This window comes from Syngnathus floridae, chromosome 3 (assembly GCF_059516105.1).
Source record: "Syngnathus floridae isolate MCC-2025c chromosome 3, RoL_Sflo_1.0, whole genome shotgun sequence".
NCBI classification, from domain to species: domain Eukaryota; kingdom Metazoa; phylum Chordata; class Actinopteri; order Syngnathiformes; family Syngnathidae; genus Syngnathus; species Syngnathus floridae.
This window is the reverse complement of record NC_142415.1, coordinates 1,135,944-1,153,688: the sequence shown is the minus strand read 5'-3', so window position 1 is coordinate 1,153,688 and position 17,745 is coordinate 1,135,944. Positions and strand designations below refer to the sequence as shown.

Genomic DNA, 17,745 nt, shown 5'->3' with positions numbered 1-17,745 from the left:
CGATCCCTGACTTTCCCGTTGTTTCCCGGGATGTTGTAATATAGAGAAAAATGTTTGCGTTACCGTTGTCAACATTACCGTGTTTGCTTGATTGTTTTTTTGCCTGGTGTATTGTGAGGTGTATCGCTTAGTTGTGTGTGTTATTGAAGTAAAAAACAAAACAAAACGGATCATTGTGTATGTGTGTGTGTGGGTGGGTGGGGGGGACGATTCGTTGAACGATTCGTTTGAACGAATCTTTTGAGTGAACTGATTCTAAAGATTCAGTTCACTTAAATTTTAAGTGAACTGAATCTTTAGAATTTTTAAGTCTTAAAAGAACTGGAATGCACATCACCACTCACCACTTAGTGAGTTAAGTAACTGAGTTATTAATTCTATTACTGAATATAAGCAACTTGTTACTGGGGAAAGAAATGCATGTTGATATCGCAACCTTGAACATGCTAACTGTTCAGCGGTCCAGAGTCACCACTTCTGCCTCTTCGGTTTGTGTTGCGACTACTGACTGACTGGGCACGCGTGAAAAACACAGATTCTGATTGGCTACCATAACGTTGCCTTAGCCAATTGCTCAATTGCTTGTTACGTTAACCCGGAAACTCACCACTTGCTCGCCCAACTGGCCTGCACCTGAAGGGGGCGCTAAATCGCCATTCCCCACACAGTGAAAAACACAGTGAAAAATCCCCTTGCGGCACAATTTTTTGCCCCTCCCCCCGTCGTGACATTAAAAAATACTACCCATGTTGCCCATGCCAAAAAACGCTACGAATACTGTGTATGTATTTTAAGGCGCGTACTTGTTGCCACGTGTTCTGTATCAATGCATGAAGCTTCACGAGTTTTGATTAAAATACATCTGCATCCTGGGATCGTGAACAATCTTGTAGAAGCGGAATAGCTTTTTCACAACACAGAAATTATTTTCTGTTTTATTTTAAATCAAAAGCATAGGCGTTTTTTATTTCACTTTTATTTTGAAATTGTCTTCAACAACGTGTTGGGACCGTTACCGTAATGCAGAGTATGAACAAAAAGTGACAGTGGAGGATGGCTTGACTTTGTCTTTTCAAGTGGAAGCTTTCCTGATACCATTTTGGAGTTTATTTGTCTTAGAGTCGTCTTTTCAGTACATGGTAAGCAAAGAAAATGAAGATTCAAATGTTGTTTCCACGACCTAATTTAAGAGCTGTCTTATTGCAGAGGAAGTTGTTGTTTACGAAATGAAGCCGTGACTTGATAAACATGGGTACATGATTTAGTTGTGACTGTCGAGAGCTAGATCCGCGTATAGTGCAGTACTGTTTATACACTATCTGTAGGAAATTTAACTGTGTTGTTACGTCATGTATTGTTATTTGAAGAATCTGTCAATACGTATGCTTGTGCGCAAAATGAACACACATTTTTGTATAAGTTACAGATACTTCTTAATCACCTACAATACATCCGTCCTGTGTTAAGCACATTTTAGAACTTGTATATTTCGGGATTTGGTTGTATGCTTCCGTTGACGAGGGCATGGGGTGGAAGTTATGAAATACGCTTAACTGTGCTGTCCAGTTACATTTAACGTTTAACACAATGCTCGTGCAATTACAATACAGCGTAATTTTGGAATCTGTTGTCAAAAATCCGAAGTGATATTTCTCCATGGGTAACCATATATGTTTTTCACTTGCCAGCCCAACAGGAAATTACTTTGAATGTGCGCCACCATTTACGTTCACAAGAAGTCTTCCTGTACAATGATTTGAAGAATTTGACAGTGTGCCTAATAAACTGCTTAGTAACCTTGATTCATTCAAGCAGTTTACTAGTTATCGAGTTATCATTGTTTTTTTTTTAGTTTAAAGTCTTAACCAGACAGCGAGAAGCTACTAGATGTACTTTCCGTTTATATACAAATATTCCCAAATAGTCAGATTGTATTTTTTTTTATCTAAATGCTCTTAAATTACCCTGGTCGCACATTTTGACTAAATGCTAATAAACCTTTCTAGATTCATTTTTATTTTGCGCTGATTCCGAAGCTGCTCTCAGTACAGCAGGTTTTAATACTACTACTATTACTACTACTACTACTACTACTACTACTACTACTACTACTACTACCGTACTACTACTACTAATAATAATAATAACAATAATAATAATAATAATAATAATAATAATAATAATAATAGGCGGTTCGGTGGAGCACTGGTTGGCACGTCCGCCTCACAGTTATGAGGGTGCGGGTTCGATTTCACCTCTGGCCCTCCCTGTGTGGAGTTTGCATGTTCTCCCTGTGCCTGCGTGGATTTTTTACGGGCACTCCGGTTTCCTCCCACATTCCCAAAACAAAGCGGGACAGAAAATGGGTGGATAGTTAATAATAATAATAATAATAATACAGTATTATGTATAAGTAGTATTTATTATTTTGTAGTATTTAAGAATTAAGGGTTAGGCTCAGCAACAGGTGGATCCCCCACCCCCAAACTGAAACACAACAACAAAACATGAAAGTATCACAAAAAACTGATTTTTTTTTTTTGGTGTGTGGGGGGGGGGGGGGGGGGGGGGAGCAAAGACAAGTTTAAATTGGCCTCAAAAATACATTGAGGGTCTCAGAAAGCTATTTCTGATTAAAATTTGGTGTGGTCTTTGATAGCTTACCAAAGCATGTTCAGCATTGCTTAGATGAAATGGAAACAGAGGAGGGTCAGAGCCACCTCTCCTAAACTAAGTACTGTAGTTAGCAATTGTAAAGTAAATCTAGAATGCCCTATTGGGGAACTGAGCTGCTTGAGGTGCATGGTAGTTGCCTTACTAACAATTTCTGGATATAGGAAACTAAACCCTTCTATTCAGCTAGTCATCAATTTTCTCTGACATTTCTTCCAAATGTGCAATGAATCTATTATTTAACTGGTTCTTTTATCACAAACAATATATTTTGGTTGAATTACCTGACGTGTTTCGGCTTGTACTTCCGCCTTCATCAGAGTGTCACTGGTGTAGTTGTGACGCGTCTTTATCAGCTGATGAATGAAGGCGTGGGTCACCTGTCAGATTTGACAGGTAAGTCACGCCCTCTGCTGTCCGTTCACCCCTCCAGAATGCTGCTCCAGGTGGTAGAGAGCATGAAAGCTCCCTCGTCCCTGTTGATGGTCCTGGGGCCCCGCTTGCCCATCTCGATGGCTTCCCTGATCCAACGCTGATGTTTGTTTTCTTCGGTGCGGATGACTCTGGCCTTTTCCCAGTCCATGATGTGATTTTCTCTTTTGCAGTGGTCGGTAATGGCTGACTTAGTGTTCCTGTTCTGCTTGTTGTTTTACTGCTCTTGTTTGTCTTGTTGCTGTCTCCTTCTCACACTCCTTCTTGTGTTCTGGTTTTCTTGTGATGAAGTTCCTCCCTGTCTCCCCGATGTATGATTTATTGCATGATTTGCATGGGATCTCGTATATGGAGTTGCATTTAATTTAAAGGTGAATTCTGTCCTTTGGGTGAACCAGTATCTGACGGAGTGTTGTGTGTGGTTTGATAAGTGTGTTTATGTTGTATATTTTCATGGCTCTTTTGATGCGTTCCGTAATCCCTCTCACGTACGGCAACGTCGCTATTCCACTGTGTTCTTGTTTATTTTATTTTTTTTTTTCTCCCCCTGTGTTGTGTTTTTTTTTTTTTTTTTTTTTTTACCTGTCCTGCACCTTTAGTTATTACCCATTGTGGATACTGACATCTTTTGAGTGCGTGTTGTATGTATTTTTCTTCCTGTGTTCTGTCCTCGGGGTCCATGATTATTGTTGTGTGTTCGTATACTGTTCTGACTACAGAGAGTTTATGTATAGTGGGGTGTTCAGATGTCCAGAGGAGGTTTTGGTTGGTGTGTGTGGGTTTTCTGTGTACTTATATTTTTATGTCTCCGTTGTCTGTGTGGTGTATGTTGATGTCGAGAAAGGCTATGGATCGATCTGTTTCCTCTTCATGAATGAATTTGATGTGACCGACCGGTGGTGCCTATGGTGTTGAGATGTTCTGTGAGGTGTTGTGTATGTCCTGTTTTTACTTTTTCTAGAATGTCATCTACGTAGCGTCTCCATAGTGTGGGTTTGTATGTGTCCGGGGCTGTTAAGAGTGCTTTTTGTTCCAAGTCCTCCATGAAAAAACTGCACATGATGGCAGACAGTGGGTCTCCCATGGGGAATGAATCTGCAATGGCAAAACAATTTAAGGGTGTATCCTGTATTACTGAATCTCAGACATTAATGCACAAACCTTATTTCCTTGACCTTTATCAGGCCATTGTAAGCCATGTCACCTGGCATGTTGTACACTTGTGTTTTCTATGTCTCATGGTAGATTGAAGATGAGCGAGGACGCGTTTGAGGTCCCGGAAAGGACAGAGTACCGCTACTTGGTGCAGGAGGAAGATGAAGAGGAGGTGCGATATGTTCAGCACAGACACTACATCAGCCCCTTCCTGGTGCTTTCTAGACGCTGCATTTTGCTCATCTGCCTTGGGGTACTTGCTCTCCTCTTTCTGGCCACTTACTTGGGCTATGTAGCCCAGACACTTCCTCCTGGACTTGTCCAAGTGACCACTGACTGCGGCAAATACAGAGGAAGACATGTAAGTGTGTATTGTTTGGTGCAAATTGTTTTTTCTATTAATTTCTTATAAAAATCTGCGTAGTGTAGTAGTGAAGCCACAATAGGTGAAGCACAAACTGGCAAGGGATTACTGTAATGCTTTGCGTTAGACTTGCACTGGGAAAGAAGGGTCCTTATTATTTACTTTACATTTCTCTAGGTTAATGCTAGTACGCTTGAAAAAAAAAAAATCTGAATTTCCATCCTTAAAATGTAATTGATGAACAACGTAAAGGTAGCCGTAGCAGGCGTGCTCTATCAGATTATGTTAAAAAATACTGTTTTGACGCCTTCAATTTGCAATGACAAAAATTAAATTCTCATTTTTCAGAAAGGTGGGGCCTACTCCTTTAAAGGCATGTCATATGCTGCTCCACCAGTTGGTAACCTGCGTTGGGCACCACCTGCCGAGCCAGTATGTAGGCCTGGTGTCACTGATGCTAGTCGTTTCCGTAGCATGTGTCCTCAAGTCCAACCGCTGTCAAGTTCAGGCAAGGTAATGGGCCAAGAGGACTGCCTTTTCATTAATGTGTGGACACCAACGCTCAAGGCCGACTCAAAGCTGCCCGTCATGGTCTGGATCCATGGAGGCCTACTACACATGTTTAGTGGTGGTGAACAAGGCTACTCACCCACGGAGAAGCTTGCAGCAGAAACTGGGATGGTCTATGTCAGCTTCAACTATAGACTTAATGCATTTGGCTTCATGGCATTGGAGATACTCAGGGATGGTTCTCACAAAAACACTTCAGGTCAGTTGTATTGTTGTTTTTTGAAGCATGGGTTTCTTACTCAGATCAGTTTATCAGCTATGTCTTGTCAAGACTTTCAGTCTCGTGTTGGATCACTGTTTTACATTGTGTTGCATTAAAAATGTTCAAAGGTTTGGGGTCAGAAATGTCCTTATTTTTTAAATTAAATCGCTAGTTTTTCAATGAACATAACAATAAGCTCATCAGGAATACCCTATACATTGTGAATATAGTAAATAACTATTCTAGCTGCAAACGTCTGGGTTTTTAATGCAATATCTACATAGGTGTATAAAGGCCCATTTCCAGCAACCATCCCTCCAGAGTTTTAATGATCTATAGTGTTTTCTAATTGTGTGTAATTGTGAATGCTAATGGATCATTAGAAGATGTTTGAAAACTCTTGTGCAATTCCGTTAGTTTTCATGGAAAACACTAAATTGCCTGTGTGACCCTAACCTTTTGAACAGTATTGTAAATATACACTCATGTTAAGTGTTGACTGAGAACTTGATGTCTAATCCACTCCCGGTTTGAAAGGAGTACATCTGGTTAATGGGTCTGTTTCTGACTTGAAAAATGGGACAATGGAAAGAATCCTCCTCTTCCTCAATAGGGAATTATGGCTTCATGGACCAGATTTCTGCATTAAAATGGGTACAAAGAAACATCCACCTTTTTGGAGGTGATCCTGGAAAAGTTACCATATTTGGCCAGAGTTCAGGTAAGGAAACAATGGATTGTGAAGTTTTTTTACCATGCCAATCTTATTGACTGTACCTTGAAAATATTTTCACCTTTCTTGATTTCACCCCCCTTCCACATTTATCCTACTTACTGTATATATTTATCACACTTAAAAGTTTTTGATCATCAGGCCAATTTTAATGTCTCACAAAGAAATGCATTTTCTAAAGGATTATTTAATTTATTAAAGTGTACTCATGAGGATCCCACATTGAGGTCTTGCTTTGGAAAGGGAGCAATAATGTAATACTTGGTCAATATCTGGGGTCACCATATATCTGGTCTTTGCCTTAGCTCTGCCTTTAATGGACGGTGCCGTGTTGGGTGACACCATATTGTTGACATCTTTCACCCACCACCTGCTATTAAGTGGATAGCCAGATTGGCTGGCTATGAATGGAAATCGGTTTTTTCCCCCACTATGCGACTAATATTTTCACGAGGTGACTTAACGATTCGGTGAATGATTCATTTGAATGATTCATTTCAACGATTCTTTTGAGTGAACTGATTCTAAAGATTCAGCTCCCGGTTGGCAGCCAGCTGCCCCGCCTCTTTTGCTAGTCCTCATTAAGCACATTGCTCACAGGCATGCCCCGCTCTATCAACGTGTATTTAAACGCTGTATATATAAGTGAAATAGCGAATCCGTAATAGGTGAAGCGCGAAGTGGTGAGGGATCACTGTACTCATAAATTTGATAGGGAATGCAGTTTATATTATTTTTTCCAAAATGCATTATTTTAGGCATTAGGCATTATTCTATACCAGGATTATTGCAAATCCGGATGTGTGTTTGGAACAGAGGTTGTCTGAGTTGCAGCCTCTGATTGTCATGTGCAATGGAACGATAGCCTATTAGGAATGATCTGAAGGTTGCGCTGTTGTCAGGATTCACACTTGTCTTCCAAGTCATTCACCCCAATATACAGAATTTAGTCTTTTATCTAGTTAATAGATAAAAAAAAAAAAAAAAAAAATCTACAAATCTGGCTGTACCATGGTTTCCCTTACAGGTCAGTGTAGTCAACAACAGGCCGAGTTTCTACTCAGGAGTGTCAGGATCAACCCCCCCCCCCCCCCCCCCAAGTATCTACTATAAGAAAGCAAAAACAAACAAACAAAACAAAACAAAGTTTTTATGATCACGTCTAGTGTCTCTCACATTTTCAAAATGGATGTTAATTATATTTGTGTACTAGGCTTTAACGATCAGTATTCAGGCTGCATAAAAATCCATACCTTTAATTTTTTATACTTAAGGTAATATAGATGTAATAAAATGAAGTTACGGGCTGCTCAGTGGGGCACTGGATAGCACGTCCGCCTCACAGTTAGGAGGGTGAGGGTTCGATTCCAGCTCTCCCTGTGTGGAGTTTGCATGTTCTCCCCGTGTCCGTGTGGGTTTTCTCCGGGCACTCCGGTTTCATCCCGCATCTCAAAAACATGCTTGGTGGGCCAATTGAGCGCTCCAAATAGCCCCTAGGTGTGAGTGCGAGTGCGGATGGTTGTTCGTCTCTGTGTGCCCTGCAATTGGCTGGCAACCAGTTCAGGGTGTCCCCCGCCTACTGCTAGATGACGGCTGGGATATACTCCAGCACGCCCGCGACCCCTGTGGGGACAGAGCGGTACAGAAAATGGATGGATGAAAATGAAGCTACTGTCCTTACTTATGGCATCATCTTAAATAAACCCGCTGTTACATGTTTTGTTGCTATTTTATAAATTACACTCATAAAAGTTCACTCAACTATGACTTCTTTTAATGACATGTTTTCTTCTCTGTAAGGTGGAACCTCTGTATGGACCCTGATGATGTCGCCTCTCGCAAAGGATCTCTTCCATGCGGCAGTAGATATGAGTGGGTCGTATGTATACAATGCCACTCTGGAACAGGCTGAGTCGGACAATCTGATCTTCCTGAACAACACAGGCTGCAAGGACATTTTATGCCTTAGAAATCTCTCCATTAATCAAATATTGCAGGTAAAAGTTTTGAGTTTCCTAAATTTAACTAACAACTGACAAAATATCAGTAGGAAATTATTATTATTATTATTTATTATTGTTGTTGTTGTTGTTGTTGTTATGCCTCTACAACATTGCGTGGACATCGAGGACAGTACCTCTGGATTGGCAGACTGGGGTGGTGGTCCCCCTTTATAAGAAGGGGGATCGGAGGGTGTGTTTCAACTACAGAGGAATCTCACCCCTCCCCCCTTCTTTGTTTTAAGCATTGTATTTGAATTTATAAAACAAGATCAACACAGTGTATATCCATGACTGAACATATTGTATGTGTATGTAAACAGTCTTTCATTAGGCAATACTTTTGGACTGAATTTCAAATAGTAAAAAATGATGTACTAGCGTTAAGCAACAAGTTAAATGATCATCTTTTAACATAGCAGTCTAAAAAAAGAAATATATTGCTCATGATGTATTACTCATGATTTTGACAGGCTATCCCATGGCAGCAATACCCTTTTTGGGCTGCAGATAAGCTGGTTGATCTTCCGACCAAGGGGCTGTTCTTTGGCCCTGTTGCAGTAGTGGATGGGTATGTCCTTGAAGCGTCACCCTTTGCGATATGGGAAAACAAAGGAGCTTATAATGATGTTCCCTTTGTCATTGGGACAACAGAGCAGGAAGTGGACTTCAGGTGAAGTTTGACCTTGTTCAGGTTTTTCTTTTATAGTTTTGTTGTAACTGTAATAAAGCTGCTGTTTTCTCTGCAGTCCAGCACCTGAAAATATCTCCATGTGGACCTGGGGGGACTACAAGTGGTTTGTGATAGGTAACAACATACTCGTCATTCAAAGGTCTGAGAAATACTTTGTTGGCCAATTTTTTTTGAGAGCTGCCACTGTCTGAAAGGTTTTGGGCAGAATTTGGTCCTACTGTTACATCACAGCCAAGCTAATTAAGGGTGTATTCAGACCTGAGTGTTTGGTCCACTTTAAACGAACCAGGGTTCGATTGTAACGCTGGTCCAGACCTTTTGTGCAGGTGTGAATACAGTCAAACAATTCCTGGTGCGGATTAAAGAAATGGATCCACTTTTTAAAGTGGTCTCGGTTCGCTTCCAAACGAACTCAGATGTCAATACAAAGAGCGTAGATCCGAACCAACAGCACAAATATCCAAAGTAGCAATGCAGTGCAGAGGACTCGCATGGTTTCCTCCATTTCTGGGTCTGTGCTCTGTGTGCTGCCCTGGTCATTGCTGTCCAATGGGAGCACAGATCATCACAAGCATGGGTGTGTTTGCAAAATATACTTCACTTACAAAATGTAGAGTCTGAATAGAAACCGCACCAAACGAAAATAATTAAGTCCGCTTTCGGTCCGGACAAAACAAAACAAGCGGACTAAAGGACTTTTCTGGTCTGAATACACCCTTAAATAGTACTAGCCTCACACCTTGGTTTTCCCCTCACAAATTGGACAAATAACAGCCCTTTTGTTGCAAAAAGCACCCAGATTACATGGAGCCACTATCATATACGGCTGTAAAAAGTTGATAATGTTGGATAAATCAACCATGAAAATATGTTTACACAAAAATTTTGGCCCCAAGCTTCCTCGACACTGTGTTAAGTGTCATACATGAGTATGTACATCATGTGACTAATGCATTGTGTTGCGCAGCACTTTTGCCTTCCATCTTTTAGGGGACACTGAGCTTTCCTTGTAGTTTCTGAGCAATTGCTACTGAATTAAATGCATCATCTAGTAATCTAGGTCCCTTTGTCCTAGCAGGCACGGTGTCCATTGTTGCCTTGTTCCTTGTTGCGCAAAGGAAAAACGGCGGCCGGAATTGGCCATAAAATGTGGTGTCGTAGCTGGTGGTCCGCTACTTGACATCAAAGTTTAATTTTAGTCCAGCCTCCAATTTCTTTACGCAGTGTCATTTTCCTGTTTTTCTTTTCTTAATTAATAATGGGCTACTAGCTGAGGCTTGTTTGTGACACCTTTTAGCGAAATGTAATTTTTAAATGACACCAAGTGAAGGAAAAAGATATCCTGTCACCCAGTCCTAGTCATGTTTCAAACTGCCGTGAGAGAAAGGTTGGCAATAAGAATAGCCAACTTCAAAGGAAACAGGAGACAGAATGTTTTCTTGTGCACATGTCGGGACATGTCTTGAATGCTGACTAAAACTGCTCTGAACAGGACTAATTAAAAATTATGATTACTATGATGTAATTCTTGAGCTTTAGGATATTTTGTCCAAAGTATGTTATAGATTATTTTATTAAGGCACCTAGAAACCTTTATTTTGTAAGAAAGAAAAGCTTAATAGGTCTCTTATACAATGGTCAGCGTGGTTTTTAATTCCAAATTTTGCACACTGTCATTTCTGAAATGTATGTTTTTTTGTTTTTTTATAAAACAATTGTCTTTTACAATATGTGTTGACTGCTTTTTGTGCTAGTGCCTCACGGTGAATAGAATCTCGAACAGAGTTGGAAAGGATCAGAAATGTGTTTAAAGTCAGTGTGTTATTTTTATATATGTGTCCTGTACCTGTCTCCTTTCAGAAAAACTCAAGTCATTTAGTAAGAATCTTACCAAAGCGGCATTAGAGCTTTATCCTTCCTCCGACCCTTGCCCCATCACTGACCGCTGTCCTGAGAGAGCTTACACGACTATGGTTTCTGACATTAGAGTGACATGTCCCAACAATGATCTAGCCCACAGGGCTGCAGGTAAATTATATTCTCAATCATTAAATCATGAATAAATTTGTCCTGATAGATTGCAAAAAACATTTGCAGTCAGAATCCAATTTTCTTTACTAGATCTGTACAATTAAAATCATGAAAATACTTGATGCAATTGTATACGAGGACAAGGAATAGGCACAAATGGTGAGGTCAGCTAACATGCAGAAAATGGCTTGATTGAGAGATCATGAGCTGTATCATGCTATTTTAAGCTTCCCATGATTATGCTACCGTTCAAAGGTTTGGGGTCACCCTGACAATTTAGTGTTTTCTATGAAAACTAACAAATGCAAGGGTTTTTCTAATCATCCATTAGCCATCTAACACAATTACAAAACACAATGGACCATTAGAACACCGGAGGGATGGTTGCTGGAAATGAGCCTTTATACACCTATGTAGATATTGCATTAAAAACCAGACCTTTGCACCTAGAATAGTCATTTACCACATCAACAAAGTATAGAATGTATTCCTGATTACCGTATTTTCCGGACTATTAGTCGATCTGAAGTACAACTGGCACCAGCCATAAAATGCATAATAAAGAAGAAAAAAACATATATAAGTCACACCTGAGAACAAGTCGCATTTTTGGGAGAACTTTATTTGATAAAATCCAACACCAGGAACAGACATGAACAGCACACAGGCTAAACTATACGGTATGCTAACGTTACATAAACACAAACGAGGAACTGACAACATGCCTGACGTAATATATTAACAGTTATTCAAATAACTATAACATAAATAACACGTTTATCAAATCATCCGTGTCACTCCAAATCATTAAATCCATCGAAATCTTCGTCCTTTGTGTAAACAACGCCGCTGCTGGCTCCGGTGCATGTGGTGCTGACGTCGGACACGTCGTCAGTTGCGGTTCCAGTTATTCCACAGTCCAATATAACTATATATAAACTATATATCAGATAACTATAACATAAATAACAGTTTTATCGAACCATCCGTGTCACTCCAAATCATTAGATCCATCGAAATCTTTGTCCTTTGTGTAAACAACGCCGCTGCTGGCTCCAGAAGTGCATGCGGCGCTGACGTCGGACACGTCGTCAGTTGTGGTTCCATTTATTCCACAGGCCAATATAACTATACAGTGGAGCCTCGGTTTTCAAACACAATCCGTTCCAGAAGGCTGTTCGAGAAGTGAATCATTCGAATTCCCAATCATATTTTCCTATTACAGATAATGGAAAAAAGATTAATCCGTTCCAAGCCAAAAAAGACCCCCGCCTTTTTAAGCATTTTTTCATTTGCGCATATTTGTCCAATCGCGCAACTGCAGCGCACCGCCGAACGCGCAACCGTAGCGCGTCGCCGACCACGCAACTGCACCGCACTGGTTGCATTATTGTGACAGAGCCGTCGCTGAAATTTAGAAAATATTTTTAAAGTCCTGCTGTACTTTCCAAAATTTAAGTGGACATCAGTGCGCAGGGAGCTTAATTTTGTCCGATCGCGCAACTGCAGCTCACCGCTGAGCGCGCAACCGTTGCGCGCCGGCCACCGCGCAACTGCACCGCGCTGGCCGCATTATTGTGACAGAGCGGTCGCTAAAATTTTAAAAATATTTTTAAAGTCCTAATGTACTTTCCAAAATTTAAATGGACCTCAGTGCGCGGGGAGCTTAATTTGGTCCGATCGCGCAACTGCAGCGCGCCGGGCGCTCAGTGTCGCATTGCTTTAGGAGCGTCTTTGTGTTTTAGGATGGCTTTACTGCTCCCACTTGCTTCCTTTGGAGGCATGATTAGAGTTGATGCCATCCTCAGAGTAACGAGAACGTAATAATGAACGGAGTCAGTTGGTATGCTGGTCCTCTCGGCTCATCTCGCGAGGTTCGACAACCGAATTTTGTCCGACATCCGAAGCAAAAAAATCTCGAATTTTTTGTTCGAATACCGATTTGTTCGAGAACCGGGACGTTCGAAAACCAAGGCTCCACTGTATTGCAATTTCTAGATTTAGAGGAATGCATAGAATATGTCTGAAAATGGTTGTTTGTTGATTCCACCACAAATACCTTGATGCACCAGTATTTATCAAGAATTTATCTATAGAAACATAATTTTAAACTTGGAATTCCACCAAGTATCCATTGTGACAAAGTATAATCATGAAGCCTGCCACAAAAATGGACACAAATTCATTTTTGTGCCAGCACAAATCAAAGCCAAAAAAAAAACCTATATTTTAAAAACACTCCACCACTCTTGTGTGTGTGTGTGTGTGTGTGTGTGTGTGTGTGTGTGTGTGTGTGTGGGTGTGTGTGTGTGTGCGTGTGTGTGTGTGTGTGTGTGTGTGTGTGTGTGTGTGTGTGTGTGTGTGTGTGTGCGCGCGCGTGTGTGTATGTGAATGTGTGTGTGTGAATGTGTTTGCTCAATAAGCAGCTATTCACCGACTTATATAATTTACCATTATCACATGTACTCTGCAAAAACTATTTTTGAGGGGTTGATGTATCATTTAAAATCTGTGGAGTATGTTTGGTGTAGGATTCCTGCATCATACTGCCTGTTAATTTAACTTTTGTTTCTGCAGCTGCCCTTCAGAGTCCTGTTTATCGTTATGTGGTGACATACACACCTTCTGGAGCAGTCAACACAACTATTCCTCTGCTTCCGTTTCATAGCCGCTTCTCTTTCCACTGCTTGGATGTCATTGCTTTCTTTGGGGGACTGGAGTTAGTTTTGGGAAAACCACTCTCTGAGCAGGACAAGAGTTTCCAAGATCTTGTAACACAACATCTTGTGAACTTCGCCAAAACAGGTAACAGTGTATTCAGTTCTTGTGTCAATGTCAAATGACTAAGGACACAATAAAAAACTTTTATGGAGTTTTATGGAAATAGGGATTTAGAAACTAACTGTAGATTACACTGTATGTATTATTTCATAATGAGTGAGAATGTTAAAATGTCTGTCTCTTTCAGGTAAAATGGCTGATGAGTGGTCAGCTTACCCAGGAGTCACTGCCCTCCTGTCCAGCAAGCTTTCAGTTGTCAACGAGTATTCAGCTGCACGCTGTCGCTTGTGGAAAAAGAATGGCCTGTATGCCTATGCGTGGATAAACTGATCATACAGAGACATTTGAAAAGTTGTTCAGCTGTCTTTTGCTTAGTTCCTGTGAAGGGAATATATTCTATTTGAGTTACACATAAGCCAAGTTACATTTTTTATTTTATTTTACCAGCAGCCAGTCAGTGTTGAGTAAAATTACACATTCTCCGAAGTGAGTCTTAGATGTGTCAAAATTAATCGATTAATCATCAACAAACCAGTTATCAAACTAACCGCCTCATATTTTAATCATGGAGTAAATGTTTATAGCCATTTTTTTAACTAAAGAGTGTCCAAATCTTCTGATTTCACGCTCTCAAGAAGTCAATTATCTGAAATATCTAGTCCTTCATGAAAGCAGACTGCTATATCTGTTGTGTTTCATCAAAATAAGTCACTTGCAAGCATCTGCTTTTCCTTTGGAAAGCAGACCATCAATTTATGTTTGATATTGCTTTACTCTTGTTTTTTTTATCACTATAAATACCAGAAATAACAGAAATAATAGGTTAACAAATGTTTTTAAAACATTTTAATGAAAATAATATTGGATAAGATTATTTGATTAATCAATGAAATATCGGTAAAATAAGCAATTTGAAAAATATTAAATAATGACAGCCCTAGTCAGCCTTTTTCCTAAGACTCAAAACATTTTATTCATGTCTAGACGTTTCAATCAATTCATTTTGTTTGTCCAGCACACAAACTAAAGGGTGGATAAATTTAAAACACTTTAATTATTAAATTTCTAAAATCCGATTGTGGGGAATCCTGTATATTTGACATGCGTGAAACAACTAAACTCTACATGAGCAAGTATTTGGCAATGGAGGCAAGCAAAACGTCCCTCTATGGACGTTGAGTATTTTTTTTTTGTCAGTATTTTAAAGGTCAGTGCCTTATCGCCAAACTCGAATGTTATACAGCGCATGCAGTTGACTAATTTTTTTGGACTGTGTATTATCACTGCTTCACCAAGCATTATTTGACACGTGCAGACATATTGCCAAATGCTACCAAGTTCCAATTATGTTTTTATTTCACCTTTAAAGAAATAGATGCCACGACATAACACACTGTTTGCACTACTTATTCACCTTGTTCATTGGCTATGGATATTTGCACTTTCCTGTGAATAGACACTGTTGTACATGTATTGAAGTATATTTGCATAAATGAGTGAAAAAAAGGTTTGCGATGAAGCTGTTATTACCAAATAAAATTATTTCAGAGCGTGCTGTATTTATCTTCTTGGCAACATGGATTGAATTAAATCTTATTTGCAGTTCACTGACAAGTGTTAATGCAGTTTGTTTGAAAATGGGGTGGCATGGTGGTAAACTGGTTATCATGTCCGTCTCACAGTGCAGAGGTTGTGGGTTCGATTCCGGCTACAGCCTTCCTGTGTTCTCTCCATGGCTGCGTGGATTTTCTCCAAGCACTCCGGTTTCTTCCCACATTCTAAAAACATGAATGGTAGGCCGATTGACCACTTCAAATTATCTGAAGATGTGATTGTGAGTGTGAATGGTTGTTTGTCTGTGTGCCTTTCAATTGTCGGAAGACCAGTTCTGAATATACCCAAAGACTGCTAGGATAGGTGCATCAGATCAAGTGCATCAGAAAATGGATGGATGGACAGATGGATTGATGTTTGAAAAGGAATGATAAACCTAAATTCTGGTGTGTGTGCCTTGACCACTTGATGACAATATATTACAGTTATACAGATATATAAGCTAAAAATTATTCATACCACTTGAGTACCACACGGCTGATGTAATGCCTCCTCTACTATTTAAGTGATTATTGTGTTCGTATTGTCATAGTGAATGTTGTTGTAAAAGCTTTATATGAATAAAGATGTACATATGTATAAATATTTTCATATTTTTAATACAATTAAAAAGACAAAAAAATAGTCAAAAGGCCAGGAACATCACCAGGTAGCTCCTTAGCACTTTCCTCAAAAGACTGCTCGTATTCATTCTTTTTTTAGTCGCACACCTTCATTTGATGTGCAATAATGACTTAATAGTAAATGAAATGCAGTGTAACCATTATTCATCGTTGTCTGGTATCCATTTCATTTTTACACATGATTTGTGTTTCAATTGACTGTTTTCACTGTCTTTGTGGTTGTCCCGCTGCTATATGCGAAGCGCTTTGTTACAGCTGCTGCTGTTGCAAAATGTGCTGTATATTTCTAAAGAAAGCAAAGCTAAAACTGCTGATTTATCCATTGTCCTCGAACACAGTACTTTTGAATATTAGGGAAATGGCTCTGTGTGCATAATTTTTCTTCATGTGCTGAAATTAAGGCAAAAACACCTAGAAACCTGGCAAAGAAACATTGGGCCTATACACAGATGGGAAAAAAATCTTCCTATGTTTCACAACCCAAAGTTGGCAAGTTCTACCACTGGGATGACCAACATTAAAATACTCTTGCGTTGTAGGCCAAACTGTTAATAAAAAACAAAATTATTGTAAACTACTGTAACACTGACAGTAGTTGAAACATTAACAGTTTGCTTAAAATATAGTGGACTGATTCTACTCACGGGGAATGGAGAGCAAGCCAGACTGAATACCCCAAAAATATTACCCCGAGTTTACACCCAATACTCAATGGTGCCACGCAGGAGCGCTGTTCTCAGCACCTCTGCCAGTACAGTACTGCTGTTTTCCTTGAGTGAGCTCTCTCTGTGGGAGTGAGAAATGCGCCTGTGCTTTCGGTTTATTGAAACCTATGGTTAGACGACGGCAGGCTATTGTTGTCAGACACTCAGCCAGGTGCTTCGTGCTGTAGGAGCAACCCTAAACGAAGAATGATCAGAGAATTCGGAGTTGTGTTGCTGCACGGATAGTGCCGAATTTCAACACAAAAAGACGGTAAAGACTGCTCATTTTTTTCCCCGTACGTGTGTCGCCAAATATTATTTGACTGCTCTCGAAAAGATGAAAGGATGCGGTGCCATCACTGCGGTTCGCAACGTTGGATGCTGCGGGTTTCTTTACCATCAGCAACCTTGTGTTCGATCGTACTGCATGCTACGACACCCGGATCAGCACCAGGAAGCGTGAATGGTAGCTTGGATGTTTATGTATATTCTAACTAAAACGGTGACGTTGCTGCTGGGCCTGCCGCTGATGCAGCTATAACGTAATCAACTATGTTGGGTGGTCAATTACGTCAAGATGGAAGAGCTTGCATTATTTTAAGTTTCTGATCTTTCTTTAATAGACAAATTATATCCAATACAATGACCAGGCAATCAAATTAACATCTTTTACATCCATACACAATCTTATAACAAAAATAAGTTGAACAGTTTCTGGTCCTTTTGTTATGAACGATGGAAAAAACGTATTTCTGATTCATTCACAGTTTCGATCTATGTATATATTTGAACAAATATGTGACCACTGACCAACTAATAAGCTTAATCGGTAACTTCAGTAAGAAAGGGAATATCTATAAATATCTATCATGTATTCACTGCAAAACAATAATAATAAAAAACTATTGTAACAATACTGAGTGATGGCAAAAGAGATAAATTAAATAGAGATAGATAAAAGTTCCTCCCATCTCCACCTGCATGGAGACTCCCACCTCGTTTTTTTTTTGTCATTCTTAGATGACGAGATAAGGACTGAGCTTTGGAGTGTTCAGCAGTGTGACTAGGTCCCCAGAATGTGAGTAGATTCTGTCCTAGTCTTGACAGATAAGCTTCTCTCACACTCTTCTCATTACAAACTTCTCATTACAAACTTTTGCATCGTCATA

General features: G+C 39.9%; 1 protein-coding gene across 1 annotated transcript; it reads left to right on the top strand.

Annotated features, from left to right (window-relative positions):
• The first annotated feature begins 982 nt into the window (after nucleotides 1-982).
• On the top strand, nucleotides 983-15,242 carry LOC148400057 (uncharacterized). Its single transcript, XM_088371382.1, has 10 exons — nucleotides 983-1,139; nucleotides 4,351-4,621; nucleotides 4,973-5,393; nucleotides 6,010-6,117; nucleotides 7,930-8,126; nucleotides 8,603-8,802; nucleotides 8,879-8,937; nucleotides 10,684-10,851; nucleotides 13,432-13,659; nucleotides 13,823-15,242. The coding sequence occupies exons 2-10, from the start codon at nucleotides 4,358-4,360 to the stop codon at nucleotides 13,963-13,965; spliced, it is 1,788 nt and encodes a 595-aa protein (XP_088227508.1). The 5' UTR covers nucleotides 983-1,139; nucleotides 4,351-4,357; the 3' UTR covers nucleotides 13,966-15,242.
• The last annotated feature ends 2,503 nt before the right edge of the window (nucleotides 15,243-17,745 follow it).

Bases quoted from the DNA above. Each gene is read 5' to 3' on its own strand.
- LOC148400057 (XM_088371382.1), top strand. From the start codon at position 4,358: ATGAGCGAGGACGCGTTTGAGGTCCCGGAAAGGACAGAGTACCGCTAC. The intron at 8,127-8,602 runs GTAAAAGTTTTG...TGATTTTGACAG, and splicing joins CCATTAATCAAATATTGCAG to GCTATCCCATGGCAGCAATA. The intron at 10,852-13,431 runs GTAAATTATATT...TTGTTTCTGCAG, and splicing joins TCTAGCCCACAGGGCTGCAG to CTGCCCTTCAGAGTCCTGTT.